Source organism: Ailuropoda melanoleuca, chromosome 2 (assembly GCF_002007445.2).
Source record: "Ailuropoda melanoleuca isolate Jingjing chromosome 2, ASM200744v2, whole genome shotgun sequence".
Lineage (NCBI taxonomy): Eukaryota > Metazoa > Chordata > Mammalia > Carnivora > Ursidae > Ailuropoda > Ailuropoda melanoleuca.
In genome coordinates, this window is record NC_048219.1 from 107,007,918 (window position 1) to 107,025,449 (window position 17,532).

Genomic DNA, 17,532 nt, shown 5'->3' on the forward strand with positions numbered 1-17,532 from the left:
TGTGGGATAGAATGGGGGAAGGTTTGGGCAGCTGCTGTTATTATAGTTGGAAGGATCCAGATAGATCTGGGAAATTGAGGATAGGGAACAGCTGTGGATGCAATGGGCCCCAAAACATCTCCGGGACCAGGTTTTCTCTCTTCCGTGTCCCTGTGCTTGCTTTCCTCAGTGGCTCCCACCATCATCTTTCCTCCTCCTTCTGTCCCTCTCATGTCCTGTCTCTCTCTCATGCTTGGTCTCAGTCACTGTCTGCCACCCTCTGATTACCATCTGTCTGTCTCGGCCTTTCCCTTTCCTCCTTTCAACTCTCACCTGGCTCTCTTTCCACCTCCACCCCCCAAAACTGGCAGCTGCTTTCCTCAGAACTTGTATCTGACTCATAATTGTCCAGACTCCAATACCAAGTGACCTTTCTGCTCTATAGCCCACGGTCATCTGACAGGAATCTCTCTGTGTACTGGATTCTGAGCTCCTGAGAGAGGGTCTGGTTGGTTCAGCTCACCCTCCAGAGCCTGGCCACCCTGTCCCAGGCTCCTGGACAGCCTAGAGATGGTATTGCCCTCACGTCAGACACAGCCCAGGCTGGTCAGCAGTGGCAGGGCACCAGGGTTACAGACTTCCCTCCTTACCTACCAGGGGAGTCCCTGAGAAGGGGTTTTGGGGAGACAGGAGTTACCAAGTACATCTGGCACAAGACCTATGTCCTAGAACCCCTCAAATTAATATATATCATGGAGGCGATGCTAAATTTGACTCATGCTATGAATGGGAAACCAGGGTTTAGAAACTCTTTCTACTCACCCCTGCATTAATTCAAGGGCATACATCTCTGAAGTGATGAATTTAGCATCTTCCAGCTATACCAAACATGGCATGAAATTAAACTTTGAGGCCACACGTTCACTTTATGCTGATATTAGAATGCAAGCATGGACTTGGTTGCTTCTGAACAAAATCATCTTGGTGCATAAGATGGAGAACGGGAACAAGGCTGTTTTTCCAGCCATGAAGACTTTTGATACGTGATTTGAAACATGCATCCCCCAAACTGGAGAGTTCTCTGTAATATTCTCCACCAGGGCAACACATGGCAGAGGGCAGGCCCCAAACCCAGCTCAGAACCCTGCGAGGAGGCAGGGAGGTGCTGCTGCCCTCCCCACAGCAGAGCCCCTTCCCCTTCTCTGAGCTCTGTGGCTGCTGGTGCCACATCCCTACATCCCTTGCGGTCTTTAGTCACAGAACTGGCTATTAATACATTTTCCTGGAGTGTGTGAAAGCGGGCTTAGAATGAGAAAAACTTGTCCCACTTTTATACAACTGGAAAACATTACAGAACTTGTATCTTTCAAATTTCAAAAAAAAAAAAAAAAGAAAGAAAGAAAGAAAGAAAAAAGCAACCTATAAAATCCAGCCTGTGTTCCTTAGTCACACGGAAACGTGAAGAGGAAGGGAAAGTGAGTCGCTTTCTCATCACAGGTAGTTTTGATTTAGAAAATGTGCCTCGAAATTCAGTACAAAAAAAGAGGTTTTGTTTTGCTTCTAATAAAAATAAAACTACTTTTGAGTGGTTCAGGGTTCATCAAAGTTTACATTTAATCTTTTTTCCATTTTTGTCTACCTGGATATACTTATTATCTCGCCAGCTGCCTGGTCAATCAATGTATATTGTGGGAAACTCTCGTCTCCCCCTTGTCCCAAATAGGTGGGATCCAGTTCTGACAACATGCGTTAATCATCACTAGAAATACTGGCAAGAGCTGGGGATGTTTGCATTCCTCGGGGACAGCTTAGCATCTCCAGATAATATTCCAGTCCAACTGACTGCCTTCTCTGGGCTTTCCTTCCCCAAACTTCCTCCCCTACAAGGCAGAGGAGCCAAATGCAAAGTGTTGGGTCCCTGGTAATTTACAAAGCAAGGATAATACTTTAAAACAATTGGCCTTGAGCTGTCGTTGGTATTCAGTAATATATTGCTACATAACATGTTCCTTCTTGCAGAATTGTACAGCGGCAGTATAACTATGTTTGCCCTCAAAATCCAGTCAGATTACTTTTGAAAGAAATATTATGGGTTGGATTGCCAAATTCTTGCAATCTCCAGATTAAGAACTCTGTCTCTGTGACCTCCAGCTATGAGGCAGGTTGTTAAAAGAATGAAAAGAAAAAAAAATGTCTTCCCTTTGTGTCCCCTCTTTAGAATAAGAAAATCTATTTGGACATTATTCACACTTACATGGAAGTACACGCGACTGTTTATGGCTCCAGCACGAAGAATATTCCCAGTTATGTGAAAAACCATGGTATCCTCAGTGGACGAGACCTGCAGTTTCTTCTCCGAGAAACCAAGGTAGGCTTTTAGTGATTTTGTAAAAATCCATCAGTGATGTTGTTTACAGTTTGTTTCTATTGGTGTTGCAAATGGGATCAGAATCTCTCATGCTGTCTTTTCAGTGCTGTAGTAGCTTGGTAGGTCATTTCCGGGCAGTGGTTTTCTAGATCAGCTGTGGCTTAAAAGTTAAATGTGCAAAGACGTTGCTATGGTTTAAAACTTACTTATGAAGGATGCATAATGTGCCAGGCATCAAGCAAGGGGCTGGGGATACAGTGGCAAACAGAAAAGGTAAGGCACTGTCTTGAGGGGGTCAGACATGGTGGTAAAGCAGCAGCTTTCACAGCAAGCCTGGGGTGCTTGGCTCCCCCACCTCCCTGATAGCTCCATTCAAGGAATCAGCCCCCCAACTGGCTTTTCCTCACGCCTCCTCATTCAGAAAATTTGTAGTGGACACTGAAGACGTTCAAACAGGGGGAGAGTCCCTTTGGGCCCAAGGAGCAGGGAAGGAACTGTGAAAGATTTGGCTATGGACGATGGGCAGGGCGTGCCTGGCATCAGGAGAGACAAGGGAAACTTACGTGGTGAAGGCAGAGAAGACATATTCAGGAGGGAGCCACAAAGCCATCCAGCTTCTCTGTTGCTGGGAAAGAGCGGGAGGAAACTTTGGTAAGGGGCTGAGGGGCTGATTGTCACAGGCAAAGACGGACTTCAGGCCCCATGGGGTTGGTAGCTGGGGGAGCCACTGATGGAGAACTATTTTAGTGGCATGATGACCCGGTGCCTGTAGTTCTGCTGTGAAAGTACCAAATGAACGTAGGGACCAAATGAAATAGGTCAAAGTTTGGCTTTGAGGAGCCAGAGATGTTGCAGGGAATGTAAGAGTGAAGAAAACCAGTGTGATCCTTTCCTTAGAGCACAGGCCAGCTTGTTATCCACAGTGACTATCTCCCCTCTGGGCTCTGACAGGCTGGGTTTTCGTTTGTAAGGTAGGGGGAAGGGTGAGGGGGTGAGAGGCTCTGTGGCTTCAGAGCAATTTCTTATCATTGTGTGACACTTGAATTCCGGAAAGTATATTCACACATGCTGCCCTGTTTGATTCTCGCAGCAGCCCAAAGAGGTAGGTGGGGAAGGTGCTGTTTCTAACTTCACCATAATCAGAAGAAAGTAGGCTAGAGTGTTTGGCTGGCCTATAGTCACTCACTTTGCCTGGGAGGCAACCCTAACTCTTGATTGATTGACTGATTGATTGATTGATTTGCAAATTAAAGCCCTGCTAGGCCCTTAAAGGCACCCTCCTCAGGCATAAACACCCAAACTAGAGAACACTTAATGGGCACTCACCAGCCAACAGAATATGTAACTCCTTTCTGCCTCAGTTTCTCCATATGTTGCATGCATTTGATCATTTCTGCCTCTAAGTCATTTGGTGATGCCAAGAATAACATAGTTGGATAAATTCTTTATCTCCTTAGCCAAAGATCTGGTTTGTACTAATTAAGATCTCATTTCGTTGCAAGGTCATCTGTAGTCCAATGAGTGTTCGTGGCAACCCAGGAGTGATTGTGTTCCCCAGTTTGCACTCTCAGCTTCCCATTCTTTTTCTGTCTTAGGATGACATTTTAGAATCGTTAGAATGTCCGGGCCCTTTAGTGGCAATGCTATTTTTTGCCATTTGCCTCATTTTACTCTTCCCCACATCAGATGGTGGGAAAGCTCAAGCTTCTTTAAAATTACATTCGGCAGCGCTGGTTTTCAACAGCGTGTCATTACTGTCTCGCGCACGCCTATTAACCCAGCCTCGTGAATGTCTTACTCAGCCTTGGAAATTTTAAAAGAACCCTAACTTCCCCTACCATCCACTTACGCTGTCAGAGAGTAGGAAATAGGCCGAAACGGAGGCCCCTGATGTCCCAGGGAAGGAAAGAGAAGAGGCCGTTGATGTTCGAACTGTGGTGTGGGAGATTGCCTAACAGCCAAGGACTGCGGCCTGAATTTTTAGTGTGAGGGGCACATATTTATCCTTGAGAAACTGGTGCCTTCACAGGATGTCACTGATCCCCTTTTGTATTGCCTGTTCATCTGACTGGAATATATTAAAGCACTCCGAGTGGAATTATGGCTAAAACAGTTGGCAAATACGATGAAAATGAGGCCGTGTATCGTGGAGGCTCCCCTCATACCCAGAACACAGCAGCAGGCCCTGAAATGAATGGATCTTGGGCTTTGAAATAATGACACTAAAGACCAGTCAGGCTTTGCATTTATAACCCTTTCTGCCTCTAACTCCTTCCTCCGTGTCTCCGAGCAATTTAAAAGCGATTTATTCCAATCCACGTTGAAAGTGGAGAACCGGAGATGCAGAGACGCAAATGTCGGTAGACTGAAGGGGATCCGTGCACTCCTCAGACTCACCGGAGAGGGAAGCGAGTCTGGTGCTCCTTCAGGTGGGGAGCCAGGTGGAACTGACTGATGCTTAATCAGCTCCTCACTCATGATTTTTCTTTATGAGCCGTCTTCGGAGCCCTGCACCCAGGCCCAGGAAACCCCACACTTGGCAGAATTCCGCCCCGGCATGCCACAAGGGCCCACGTGTCATTAGCCAGCTCCAGCTGCACGGAGCCTCCGAAGATGGAGGAATTTGGCGTGACACTAAAATTGGGGCTAAAAGAGCCGGGAAGTTGTTGCATCTGAAAGACTCTACTAATAAGCATATAAATTTGGACGAATTAATTATTTATCAGAGGACCAACAACCAGGCTTTCAGTGCAGCAGACTGCAGGAGTGCAGTTGAAGCATGCACTGGGTAGCATGTTTTGTTTTGTTTTGTTTTGTTTTAAAGATTTTATTTATTCGACAGAGATAGAGACAGCAGGGAGAGAGGGAACACAAGCAGGGGGAGAGGGAGAGGAAGAAGCAGGCTCACAGCAGAGGAGCCTGATGTGGGGCTCGATCCCATAACGCCGGGATCACTCCCTGAGCTGAAGGCAGACGCTTAACCGCTGTGCCACCCAGGCGCCCCTGGGTAGCATGTTTTTATTCCAGGGGTACGGGGCGGGGGGGAAGGCCTCCTCTCTTTTAATGTGATTTCTTTCTTCTCCTTCCTGACCTTCCCTCCCCACCACCACCACCACCACCAGTCTTAGCATGGGAAGCTCCGTATAGAAGGGGCATTCCCATCCTACACTAGACTGGAGGAGCACTGGGAGTGAGACAGAACTGGTACCTCCCTTTCTACAGTGAAAGCTGAGAGCAAATTCTGGCTGTGGAAAACAAGGGCAGAAAGCTGCGCTATTCATGCTGTTGCCCTACCCGTTCGCTACCCCAGCCTCTGGCCGTCCACCCTCCAGCACTCGGGCGGGTCATGACAGCCCTGTTTCCTACCTTGTCAGCTCATCAGCTTGGCGGTGGGACTCACCTGGAAGCCCAGGCAAGGTTGGAGGATATACGGTACATACCGTCCTGTTCATCCCATCCCCATGTCTGATCCCCCACCAACCGTGACTTTTCCCGCGAGCTTGGATGTGGTTGAGCATGCTCTCAAAAACCCAGGGCTTGAGGTGGCCACTGCACGGAGCCAGACTCTCATGCAGCTGCAGGATGACAGAGATATATTTGCCTGTTGTGTTCACAGGTATATTTTCAATGCCGAGAACAGGGCCTGGCTTGTAGAAGGCCTGCGGATAATTAGAGAATGAAGTAAAGAGTCAGGATGAAATCCATTAGCCATCTGGGATCTTGGGACCATGCCCGTAAGAGTGATTTCTTGCTTTGCTCATGAATTACGTACCTAAATCGCCCAGATTTCCACAGCGAGCAACACTGTCCTTCTGACAGCCCATGCCTGCCTCTCCACCGTATTACCCACACATCACACAGGTGTGGCCTGTGAGAGACAGCCCAAGCACTAACCTACTGATGGAGCAATCCATCTTCCATCTTCCATTTCAGACACAGAAACATTCGCCCTCGGATAGTTAAGGAGGCTTCATCCTCGTGCCCAATATCAAAAGTTACTCCCATTCCAGCCAGATGGGGAAAAAAAATTGGATACGCACGTACTCCTCCCTCCCTCTTCCCCTCCCACGTACGTGTGTAGGACGCAGAGTGTATAGTGAGGTGATTCAGTAACTTCTCTGACTTCAGGAACGAAAGCACAGCCGCACACTCAAATACACACGAAAACGTTCAGCATCTCCTCATCCTCACAGAGACACTTAATTGCTGGAAAGGTCTCCTCTATTAGTATTTATTCTTTTGCTCACTTTTCTGACAAATGTGTATTCACTACTAAATACATTCCAGGCCTTACTGCAGGCATTTTTGCTACAGGGATGGCCAAGGCAGTTTTGCCCCCGAGCGCTATACAGATGTGGCAGAGGAGATGGACAGGTAAACTGGGGACCTATTGCAAGGTGGGAAGTACACAGGTAGAAGTAGCAATAATAAAAAAGAGGAATACCAATGTAAAACTTCTGTGATGCTGTAAGTGGGGTCAACCACTTAGTCGTGCAAAAGGTTGCACTGTGACTTGTGACGTCCCTTAAATAAGAGCAGGAGGTTGATCTGGAAGACGGGAGCCGATTACCAGCCACATTTTACCGTGGCGCATCGTGTTACTGGGGTGCACACGATCACGGGGATTTATTATAGTAGTACGAGCCATTTTCTCTAACCCTTATCTGTGCCCTCTCCATGAGTTATGTCTTGTCACAAGAGCCCTCGACCTCAGCACCGTGAGAGCCCATCCTTAATGCAACAGCGAATAAGCCTGTTGTGCTGCCTTACACCTTGTAACAGTAAATAGTTTGTGCCAGGCAGCTAAAGATGGCCAGCTTCTACAGTTAGAAACTTATCCAAATATTTCTCTTAGCCAACCCCGCCCGCCCCCCCCCTCCAAGTTAATGCATTTATAATGCAAACTGCACTGCATGGGATTTTGAACTGGCGTTTCCAGATGACTGAAGTGGGTGAACTTTTGGTCTTGGTATTGTTGTTTGTGTTGTGTTGTATTGGGTTTTGTTTCTGAAAGACCACTTGGGTAACAAGGATAGTCTGGGAGTCTACCCAGTGAGCTGGTCTCTGGGAGATAGCCTTTTACATAACAGCTAACTCTGACGAACTTTGAGCACTTAAACATACTTGGTGTGTATCATTGTCTTGTCTCCTTTGCCCTCCTGGCTCTTTACAAAAGAATCTTCTTATAGTTTAGGTTAGGGATGTGGGCAACCCATGAGAGTGTAGAGCCAAACCTAAATAGGAGAGATTTTGGCCACTATTCTCTTTCTTCAGCATCGAGTGCAGAAGGACAGACACGTGTCCAGAGAAAGACCCTTTAGGCTACGTGAAAGCACCACCTCTCAGGAGAATACATTTCCTCCATACTCGGCTACCATATAGATTCTTTTTAAAACTATAAAGTTACATTACCAAAAATAGGGGGATTCCCAATCATTACATGAAGAAGAAACAAGGCTTAGCAATAGTACGTGGCTCCTGGGACTGGCCTTTCCATGAGGCAGCCACAGTCAACCATGTCTTCTCACTCTTCTGATGGATGTCCCTCCCCTTTTTTTTAGTCCAGGTACTTTATGGAATTGTGAGAACTCATAAATACATATGCAGGTGCCAAACATCTTGTAAAACCGACAAGCACAACTCGCACACACCTAAGCTCCAGCTAAACAATACGAGGTCATGTGTGTGCACAGCTGCAGGAAGTTGGATCTAGATTGCAACTCCTGCTGAGTGAATGTTTAGTTCAGTGCCAAAGCTTGGGATGCATCGTTTCCATGAAATATCTCATTTAATCCTCGCAGTAGTCCCATGAAATAAAGCACTATTATTTGCACCATTTTACATATGACAAGACAGTTTAGAGAGCTTGTGTTACCTTGACTAAGGTCCCATAGCTGGAGAGAATACGCTATAAATGGACCTCTGCTAATCCATAGGAAGAGGCATGTAACGATTTCCCACAGTTACAGAACTAGGAAGTGAGGCCGGGAGGATTTGAACGTTGGTTGACCTGAATGTATGCGCTGTGTTGTCAGTTCCACATTGTCCTGACCACTTTGTGCCAGTCTTCGATTTATTGGAGAAGCTAAGATTGATTCATTGCTCAAACTCCCTCCTGAGCCACTCCACCAATTCAGCTAGTGCACGCTACTCTTCTAGCTTGTTGAGCGCCTGTCTTCTATTTTGGATCATCTTGGTGTTCCCCATCAAGAGTGACTGCAAACTTACCAAATTCATGTGGAGCCTTCCTAAGAACCACTTTTATCCATGTTGAAAGGATTCCTTGTTCACTACTCCAGTTGGGGTTTAAAACAATTCCGTTTCTCCCTTTCACACAGGGTAAGACTCTGAGTGGTTTTCCCGAACCATTTGTGGACGTATGTGTAGGAATGTCCCAATCCTGTGCCGTGAATAAGATCTGTGGTGCTTCATGCGTTTTCTCTTGCTTAGTATTAGTTCAGAAACTTAATTGTAGAGCATGTAATCCCTGGGTTTAGAAATGCTTCTTGACGACGGGGAGGAGCTGCAGCCATGACGATGTTCTGTCATCTGGAATAGCCTCATTCGATTCGGGGCTTCTGAAGGGCAGATGAAGTGTAAATAAAATATGCCCAGTTTCCTTTTGAAAAGTGAAGCCTCTGCTTGCGTGCGTTCTTGTGATATGTCTCTTGCCCCCCCCCCCCCCCCCNCGCGCTGAGGGTGTCTGTAAGTAGCACAGTGCTGGGGAAGGAAATTGAGTGTGATTAAGGCACCGTTGTGTGCCAAGGCCATGGGACTCAGGAGTTCGCGGGCTACCCTTTGCTGGTGAGCAGCTCTCTCTGCCTGCCCTTTTTGTGATTCAAACCTCAAGCGTGCTATTTGACCTTAATACGTCTGCTCCATTATAATGTCACAGGTAATAAGTACACAGGAAGCAAGAAAAAATTGCTTATTGACAGAAGTGACAAAGGACTGTTATTTTGGTGTTTCTGCGTTGTGCATTTCCTGCAATCCTAATTAGTGTGACAAGAAAACTCATTGCCAAGAAATTGTATGGTATTTGCTTAAGTTTCATTCTCAGATTGTGAGGCTTTGGAGAGTTAGCGCGAAATGTTTACTTTCTGTGTACTGAGATATTTCAATGCCAGCAGGGCAGCCGAGATGGTGCAAAATTGTTATTCAGATATAATTAAACCTAGGTCACATTCAAGTCCATTAAGCAACAGTCTCAAATCCTTTTAATTAATGGGTTCAGATTGCTTGGTCTGAAGGAGCTAATTAAATTTTTTCCCCAGTATTTTCTATTTAAATAGACAATCATTGTGCATCCTGCATTTCCTCTAAAGTTCTTGGCAATTTAAGGTTGATGAAGGTATCAGCACTTCGTGGCAGGCCCTGATTTTCAGAGGTCAGGACTCATTGTGGGCTCCAGGTCTCGTTTAAACCCACAGAGCCCCCCATCTGCATCTTCCAGCACCTTTCTTCTCAGAGTCAAAAGGATCTGGAAGCCCTGTGCTTTCCTGCACCCAGCCACCACCTGAGAGAGGTCACCTTCCCCTGGAGAGCCTGCATATCCTCCCCAAAATCTGGTAGGGAGGGCAGATCACAGAGCTCAAAAGCCTGAAGGATGGTAACCGTGGATTCTTCATATTTAATAAAGCTGTGATGTCTTGGGGTGAGTCCTTCCCACTCTTGCCTTCCATTTCAATGCTGTCAGGTATCCTCCCCTACCCCCACCTCTGAGCTGCGTGCTCAGGCCACACCCTATATAGTTAAGTTCTCTCTAATAATCTCACTCCTATCAGCTACTTAAGAAGAGTAAGATCCAGGGGCATCTGGGTGGCTCATTCAGTTAAGAGTCCAACTTTTGATTTTGGCTCAGGTCATGACGTCAGGGTCATGGTAGTGGAGCTGCAGCCTCAGCGGGGAGTCTGCTTGAGATTCTCTCCCTCTGCCCTCCTCCCATGCATTCTCTCTCTCTCCCCCTTCCTCCCTCTCTCTCTCCCCCCCTTCTCCCTCTCTCTCTCTCTCTCAAATAAGCAAATAAAGTCTTTAAAAAATAACACTAAGATCCAGAAACAGGCCTCCAAATGGTGGTGGAGATGCCCCTTATATTCTGCGTCTTTCAGGCTCCTGCTAACATGATGTTCCTCACCCATGTCCCCAGTGGTTCTGCCCAAGGGACAGTGCCCACAGCTGGCAGTGGGAGCCCTGCTGGCCACTCATGGCTGCTCTCCTCAATTCCAGTGGATGTCTCTGGCAGTATATTTGGTCATCTTAAAGTTTACAGGAAATGAAAGGTTATTCCTCCAAAACAAACAAAGGTTAAGTGCCCTGTTTTGGGCAAAATAATATACAGTCATGGATAGGGAGTCTACCCAGAAAACCCGGGATTTTTGTTTCTTGTCCCAGAAAAATCCCTGTGGGGGCTACAGTATGTGCAGCGTGGGCCATGCTCAGTGTCCAGTCCCAAAACTGAGTGCCCAGCACAAACTTCCTGCATCTCTCAGTGGTGCCCAGAGAACCCACAGGTCTCTCCACATGGAACCATTCTAAGTAACTGTTCCATTTAGGCAGCTGCAAAGACGGAAATGCTGGGGAAAGGGCCCTGGGAAAGGAGAATCAGGCCTGCTGTGTATCCACTTCACCAATACCCTTCACACTCGGGGCCTGGCTGTGGGTGTTCCTCAGCGTGATGGCAGAAGGGAACGGTGCCGTGGGGCCCTATTATCCTTTGGTGATTGATGTGCCTCTGGAGGCTGAGTGATCTCAGCCTTGGCTCCTCTGTGCGTTAGGGAGATCTCACACCTCCCCAAGCCCAGACTTGGACCCTGCCATCGATAGCTTCCAGCCCTCCAGCACTGTGAAAGGTCCCGAGGGGAGGAGCTGCACTGAGGCATTTCCCTGAGATGCTGTTTCAGTTTCGGACCCAGGAATCATTGCCAGTGAGCTACAGCAAGGCCCCTTTGTCCCAGCAGCTCCGAGCTCGGGTTTGCATGAAGACTTGGAGAGTGTGTTTTTGCTGCCATCTATTGTCTGCCGGAGGGAACGCATGTGGTGTGCTTGCTGAGGAGAGCTGCCTGGCCCATGGCGCCACTCATCACCCTCTCCCCTCCACTGAGGGGGAGATAAAAATGAAGTTGTTAGTGTCCCGCAGTGAAAACTCCATTATGAAAACCTGTGTTTACTGACCTAGCATCATTTTAAAGCAGCTCCATTTGAACTGTAATCAAACCGCCAGGTGACCTTTGTGTCCCCCTGCCCAGCATCCCTGAAAGGGCCTGTTGTTCCTTTGGTTCAATGAAGAAACCTTCTGTTTAGTTAAGCAAGTGTTTTTTCCAGTCATGTCTCCTGGTGAGTTACAGAGAGATTATTGTTGGGTCTTGGTTTTTGTTGTTGTTTTTTATTCTTTTAATACCCCCGCCTCCCTACCCCCTCAACTGTCCACCTCCCCCCCACCCTCCATGCTCATTTCTTTACTTTTTTTTTTTTTCTTTTTTTGCAAAGGAGGAGAACATAATGCTCTGAGCAGCTTCATGAGCCTGTAAAGGTCCCCGGTCCTATTTCTCAGTTCCTGACGTGAGCTGCCTTCTCTTCACCCCACGCCCCCAGGGTCTGGGAACCTTCCAGAGTCTCTGAGGCTTCTACATGGGAATGAAGCACAGAATATCCCCCTGTGAACCAGGGACGCCAGTCCTGATTGGTGTGTTTATATATGGTGTGCTTTTCTGTCTTACAGTTGTTTGTTGGACTTGGGTTCCCTTATGAGGGCCCAGCTCCCCTGGAGGCCATCGCAAATGGATGTGCTTTTCTGAATCCCAAGTTCAGCCCACCCAAAAGCAGCAAAAACACAGACTTTTTCATTGGCAAGCCAACTCTGCGAGAGGTAAGCGTCTATAAAAAATCCTCCTACTTTCAATAGTATGAATACTAGCTACTTACTGAATACTAGGAGCCCATTCGAACCTCCTAGCCTTGGACAGTAGGTATCGTCAACATCATTGAACATAGCTGGGTGGAAGGACGGGGTTGGACAGGAGCTCAGGAGGAATGGCTGATGCTGTCTCCCAATGAGGTGGTGGCATAGCCAAGACTTAGATCTTCTGTCCCCCCCGCCCCACAAACTGTGGCATCTTTTCCCTCTGCCTCAGCTCTATTCTAATTCACACAGACCTCTCCAGCCTTTTCAGTGGCTGAGCTCTGACTTCTTGAGTATCTAGCATTCGTGGAATAAGGAGATCCACTGGCTAATAGGCATTTTTGAAAAACTTGCTCTCCACGATGGGCTGTGGGGAAATAAAGAGTAGGCCATGGGGTCCTTCAGTCAGAGAGACGAGATATATGATGGGCAACTGAAGTCACATGCCTGGTATTTTCGGCCACCATCGGTAGGCACCGTCCTGAGAAGTAATCTTGCCATTGCTCACACTGTTGGCAGAAGCCTTATTTGAATTGCTTTCAGAGATCCTCTTAAAAAAAATCCACAGCGGGTGATGAATCACCACTGGAGGCAGTTGGGTTCGATTTGGGGCATTCCACAAGTCATGTAGAGCACGTGGGTGATCAAGCTGGTGTTACTGTATCTGGTCAGAAACAGGTGTGTGCAAGAAACCATAAGAGGGATCTTCTTATTCTGTGGCTCTGTGGGCTGCTCCCAGGGAGGAAGCCTCTCCGAGCCGGCGTCCGGGCAGTGCCCCTGCCCCTCGGGGCCTCCCTCCGGGGGACGGCACGGCTGGGCACCCGTGTTGTAGCTGCCATAGAGCCCACGGTGTTCAGTTCTGCTACTCTTAAACCTTCCTGGGCCGATTGTCCCGAACCTCCCTCCCCCAAAAAGAACATGAAATGCATTTTCCATGATCATTCTTCACTGATCAGTCAGAGATCTTACCAATTCACGGAGCTGATTACTTTGGAGAATTCTTTTTTCTGACTCTCCCTGTAAGTGGTGAAAGGGCCAAAGGAGGTGGAGGGAAGAGGATTGAGATCCACAGGTAACCCTCAGAAAGAGAACAGTCTGTGGCCCACACAGCCTCTGACGAGGGTGACTGTGTGTGTGTTGACTAGCATGCTTGCTTTTTCTTCTGCTGATTTAGTACATTTGAATTCTTCCTTTTGGGGAGTTGTTCCTTTTGGGGAAGTCATTCCTCAGCAATACTTAATGCATAACTGTGTGCCAGGTGTTGGAGGAGGCGCCAGGGCATGGATCAGGAGTGGTCAGCCTGGCACGGAGAGCTTATTCTTTGGAATGATCTGAAGAGTTGCTCCCCGGCAGTGAGAACATCTCAGTTTCAGGATATCTGCTCTACCGTGTGACTTGACTTCTTTGGAACTTTTAGGATAGACTTTAGGATAGAAAATTGGGGTCAATAGATCATCCCTACATTTTTAAGTTGGGTGTAAGAAATCTCTGAAGTTTTTCTGCCCACATTGTGATAATTATTTGTAATTTTGTTCCTTTTTTTTTTTTTACTTCTATTGTGATTAAATATACATAATTGAAAACTTAGTATTTTAACCATTTTAAGTGTATGGTTCACTGGTATTAAGTATATTCCCAGTCTTGTGCAACCATAACCACCACCCATCACCAGAACTTAGTCATCGTTCGAAACAGAAACTATGTTCATTAACTGCCAACTCCCCATTCTCCCCTCCCCACAGTCCCTGGTAACCTCTCACCTATTTTCTCTCTAAATATACCTTTTCTAGAAAGTACCTAATGTAAGTGAGATCAGACAGTATTTCTTCTTTCATGACTGGCTTGTTGCACTTAGCATAATGTTGTCAAAGTTCGTAGCATGTGTCAGAATCTCATTCCTTGTAGAGGCCTGGATAACATTCCATTGTATAAATACAACACATGCTATTTATCTGTTCATCTGTTAATGAACACTTGGGTTGTTTCCACCTTTTCTCTGTTGTGAATAATGCTGCTGGTGAACATTTGTGTACAAGTATCTGCTTGGGTTCTTGCTTTTCATTCTGTGTACAAGTGGAGATGTTGGAATTTACTTTTTATTTATTTTGAAATAGTTTTAGTCTTAGGGAAGAGTTGCAAAAATAGTACAGAGTTTGAGTATAATACCTTCATCCAGCTTCCCCTGGTGGTAACACATTACAAAACTACAGTACAATTATCAAAACTAAGAAATGAACCCTGATATCACAGTGTTGTCTAAACCACAGAGTCTAATTGAACTTCGCCATCTTTTCCACTGATATCCTTTTGTGGTTCTGAGATCTAGTCCAGGACCCCACATTGCATTTACCTGCCATATCTCCTTAATCTCCTCCAGTCTGTGACAGTTCTTCAGTCCTTCACTGTCTTTCACAACCATGACACTTTGAAAGAGTACCAGTTGGCCTTTTTGAATTTGGTGGATATTGTCTCTTGGTTACTTTGAGATGATGCATTTTTAGCAAGAATGTCACAGAAGTGGTGTGGCCTTCTCAGTATGATATATCGGGGGAAGGGGGCATGATGTCAGTATGTCTAATTACTGCTGGTGGTCACCCTGATCACTTGGTTCAAGTAGTGTCTGCTGGGTTTCTTCACTAGAAACTTACTCTTTTTCTCCATATTGAAAAAAATATTTCAAAACTTTGCAAATATTCTGGTTCTCTTCAAACTTTTGACCATTTATTTTTTACCATGTATCAGCGGATCTTGCCTACAACATTTATTATGGTAGTTCTAATGGTGGTTTCCTTTTTCCCCTCAGTGTGGTTTTTTTTACATGAAGAGCGGAGAAACCTGTCTGTTCTTACTGTTCTTTTTATATATGAGCCTTTGGGAAATGATCAGTCAAAAGTATCTTAGACTACATTGGCAACTGGCACCTTTTTGTTAGTAGTCATTCTAAAGATTTTGATGACACTTTGTTACAACTGAGTATTTTTTTCCTGAAAAAAAATTTAGGACACTCCTACACAATCCATTTCCTAGTGAATGCTGTAATGTCACCGAGATCAGACCAGCCAGTATGAAGTTACTGGGGAAAGGATGTTCATCATTTCCTGTCCGTTGTCATCACTTAGTAAAGTGCTTCTCATTGAGTTGGTGGAGGCTTTTCATTCTTCGTGGCGTAAGAAGAGAATAGGCATTAGAGCTGCCCCCCGGGTGCGTGGTTCCTCCCATCCCTTCAGATGATTCCACCAGGGCTTAAATGGGACTCTGGTTAGAGTGGCACTGTGGGATCCTCTCAGTAGTTGCCGAGTGAGTTGACCTCACAGAGGTGACTCTATCAGTCCTGAGCTCTCACAGGACGGCTGGGATGCAGAAGGTCAGTTGACAGATGTGCATTGTGTCCCTACAGGGTCCGTGGTACTAGCTCCTGCATGGGGGATACTTATTAAGACACATTTCCTGTTTTCTAGGAGCTCAGGTTTTGATACGGAATGAAATAGCTAAGTCGATCGAGGAGGGAGTGTCAACTTGGAATTGTGCCAGGTGGAGAATGTGCTGGGTTAACTGAAAAGGGGATGGTGGCAGAGCTGTGCTGTAAAGGAGAAGGAGGAGGGGGAGTTTCAAGCTTAAAAGGCATGAATGCTGATGAGTTGGAGGGAAATCCCGAGAAGGTCACATTGCTTTATGCAAGAGGGCAGGTTCCATCTGATGTCCTTATCCTTCTCTGCGGGAGACAGTGCAGAGAGCCGGCTGGGAGCCAGCAACATCACACAGCTTTGGGAGGACCCAGTGAACTCAACCTCAAGGCCAGGTGGGCCACCCATTCTGCTCTTTCAGCTCACAAAAGCCACAGAATCCCCTAACCAAAGCCGTTTCATTGGGAGAGAGCTATCAACAGTTCTATAGAGGCCCAAGGGTCAAAAATCCCTACAAATCGATTATTCTTTCTTTTACTGTGCAAATGGAAAAAATTTAACCAAAGTGGACATAATTACAAAGCTATTTTTTCATCCTCTTGCTAGTTTTTCCAGTTAAGCAACAATTGATCCATATAAATCAATCCATATAAATTGCATATATGTCCCTCCTTTGCCTTGAAGAGAAAAAAGTCTAAATTTCTATACGAGAGTTTAGTTTTATTTTTGTCTTTTACATTGGACCAATTTTTAAAACCACGATACATACTCAAAGGAAACAATTTCATATGCCTTAAGTAACATGGTTGGTTCAGGTTATACTTTCAATGTGATATAAATTGGATTTTTATCTTTATATTGGGAAACACATTAGTAGGTTCTTAATCATTATTTGGACATTTTGTAAACCGTTAGAAATTTTGTGGCTTCAGGGTTTTTTTCCATAAAGAGAACTCACGTTCTCCTTAGAAATTTAATAGCCGCTCTGAAATAATGTCTCATATTTAATAAGATTTTCATTACTTTTACTAACTATGCTCCAATAAATTTACTGATTGATACACAGTGAAGTAGCTCGGATCAGACGGTTCTCAATAAATTAACAGGGAGGAGCATGGCTTTGAGGGGAGATAATGAATTACAAAATGCCTTACTCCTTAAAATTAAGTAACCCTCATGTAAATGAAGGTTACAACCCTAAATGCAAATGAATAAAATGATAATGGCTCGGTGTTCTGTATTTTCCAAGTGCTTAGGGCAACCTTGCAAATAAGCAGGGACCTTACAAAGGGGAAGGGAGAGTGACTACCAATTTGTAAGTGGCTGCATAGTGACATTGATGGCAACTTTAATTTACCCTGATTCCATGGGAAGATTTAATCCGTTTGTTCTCCAGGCCACCAAGTGAACACAGTGTGACAATCGCTCATCTTCAGAAAAGCTCTACTGCAGGCATAAATTCAGTCCTGGGGTTTTTTTGTTTGATTTTTTTTTTTTTTTTAAGTTCGGCAAGTTTTAGGAGCGTGATTAAAAGACTGGAGTTTACTTCAGGCTTCTTTTCACCTTTGTCTTAAGAAACCAGTAGATACTATAAAATTGTCATCTTCCTTTCCGCCAAAAGCTCATGCATTGTTGAAGGATCTCTATTTGAATTTGCTCTGCTACTTCCTGGCCGTGTGGTCTTGCGGAATTGTAAACCCCTGTAAATCTCAAAATCCTCATTGATACACAGGGAACGTGATAAACAATGCCTATGCGGGCAATGTGCACAGTGCCTGGGCCAGCCAGGGGCTTCACAGATTTGTGTTGAATCTAAAATGTGTGCTGAGGGGGGAAGAAAACAACAGAGAAATGGATGCTTCCCCAACTCCAGGAGGCTGCTG

The 17,532-nt window shown here is 45.8% G+C and overlaps 1 protein-coding gene across 6 annotated transcripts in view; it reads left to right on the forward strand.

Moving 5' to 3' along the window:
• Positions 1 to 17,532, forward strand: part of MGAT5 (alpha-1,6-mannosylglycoprotein 6-beta-N-acetylglucosaminyltransferase) — a 329,395-nt gene that overhangs the window by 278,345 nt on the left and 33,518 nt on the right. For all 6 annotated transcript variants that reach the window (XM_034654457.1, XM_034654459.1, XM_034654462.1 and 3 more), the window contains 2 exons: positions 2,198 to 2,347; positions 12,066 to 12,212. In XM_034654457.1, coding sequence (XP_034510348.1) covers positions 2,198 to 2,347; positions 12,066 to 12,212 — 297 coding nt within the window. The remainder of the gene's footprint in view (positions 1 to 2,197; positions 2,348 to 12,065; positions 12,213 to 17,532) is intronic.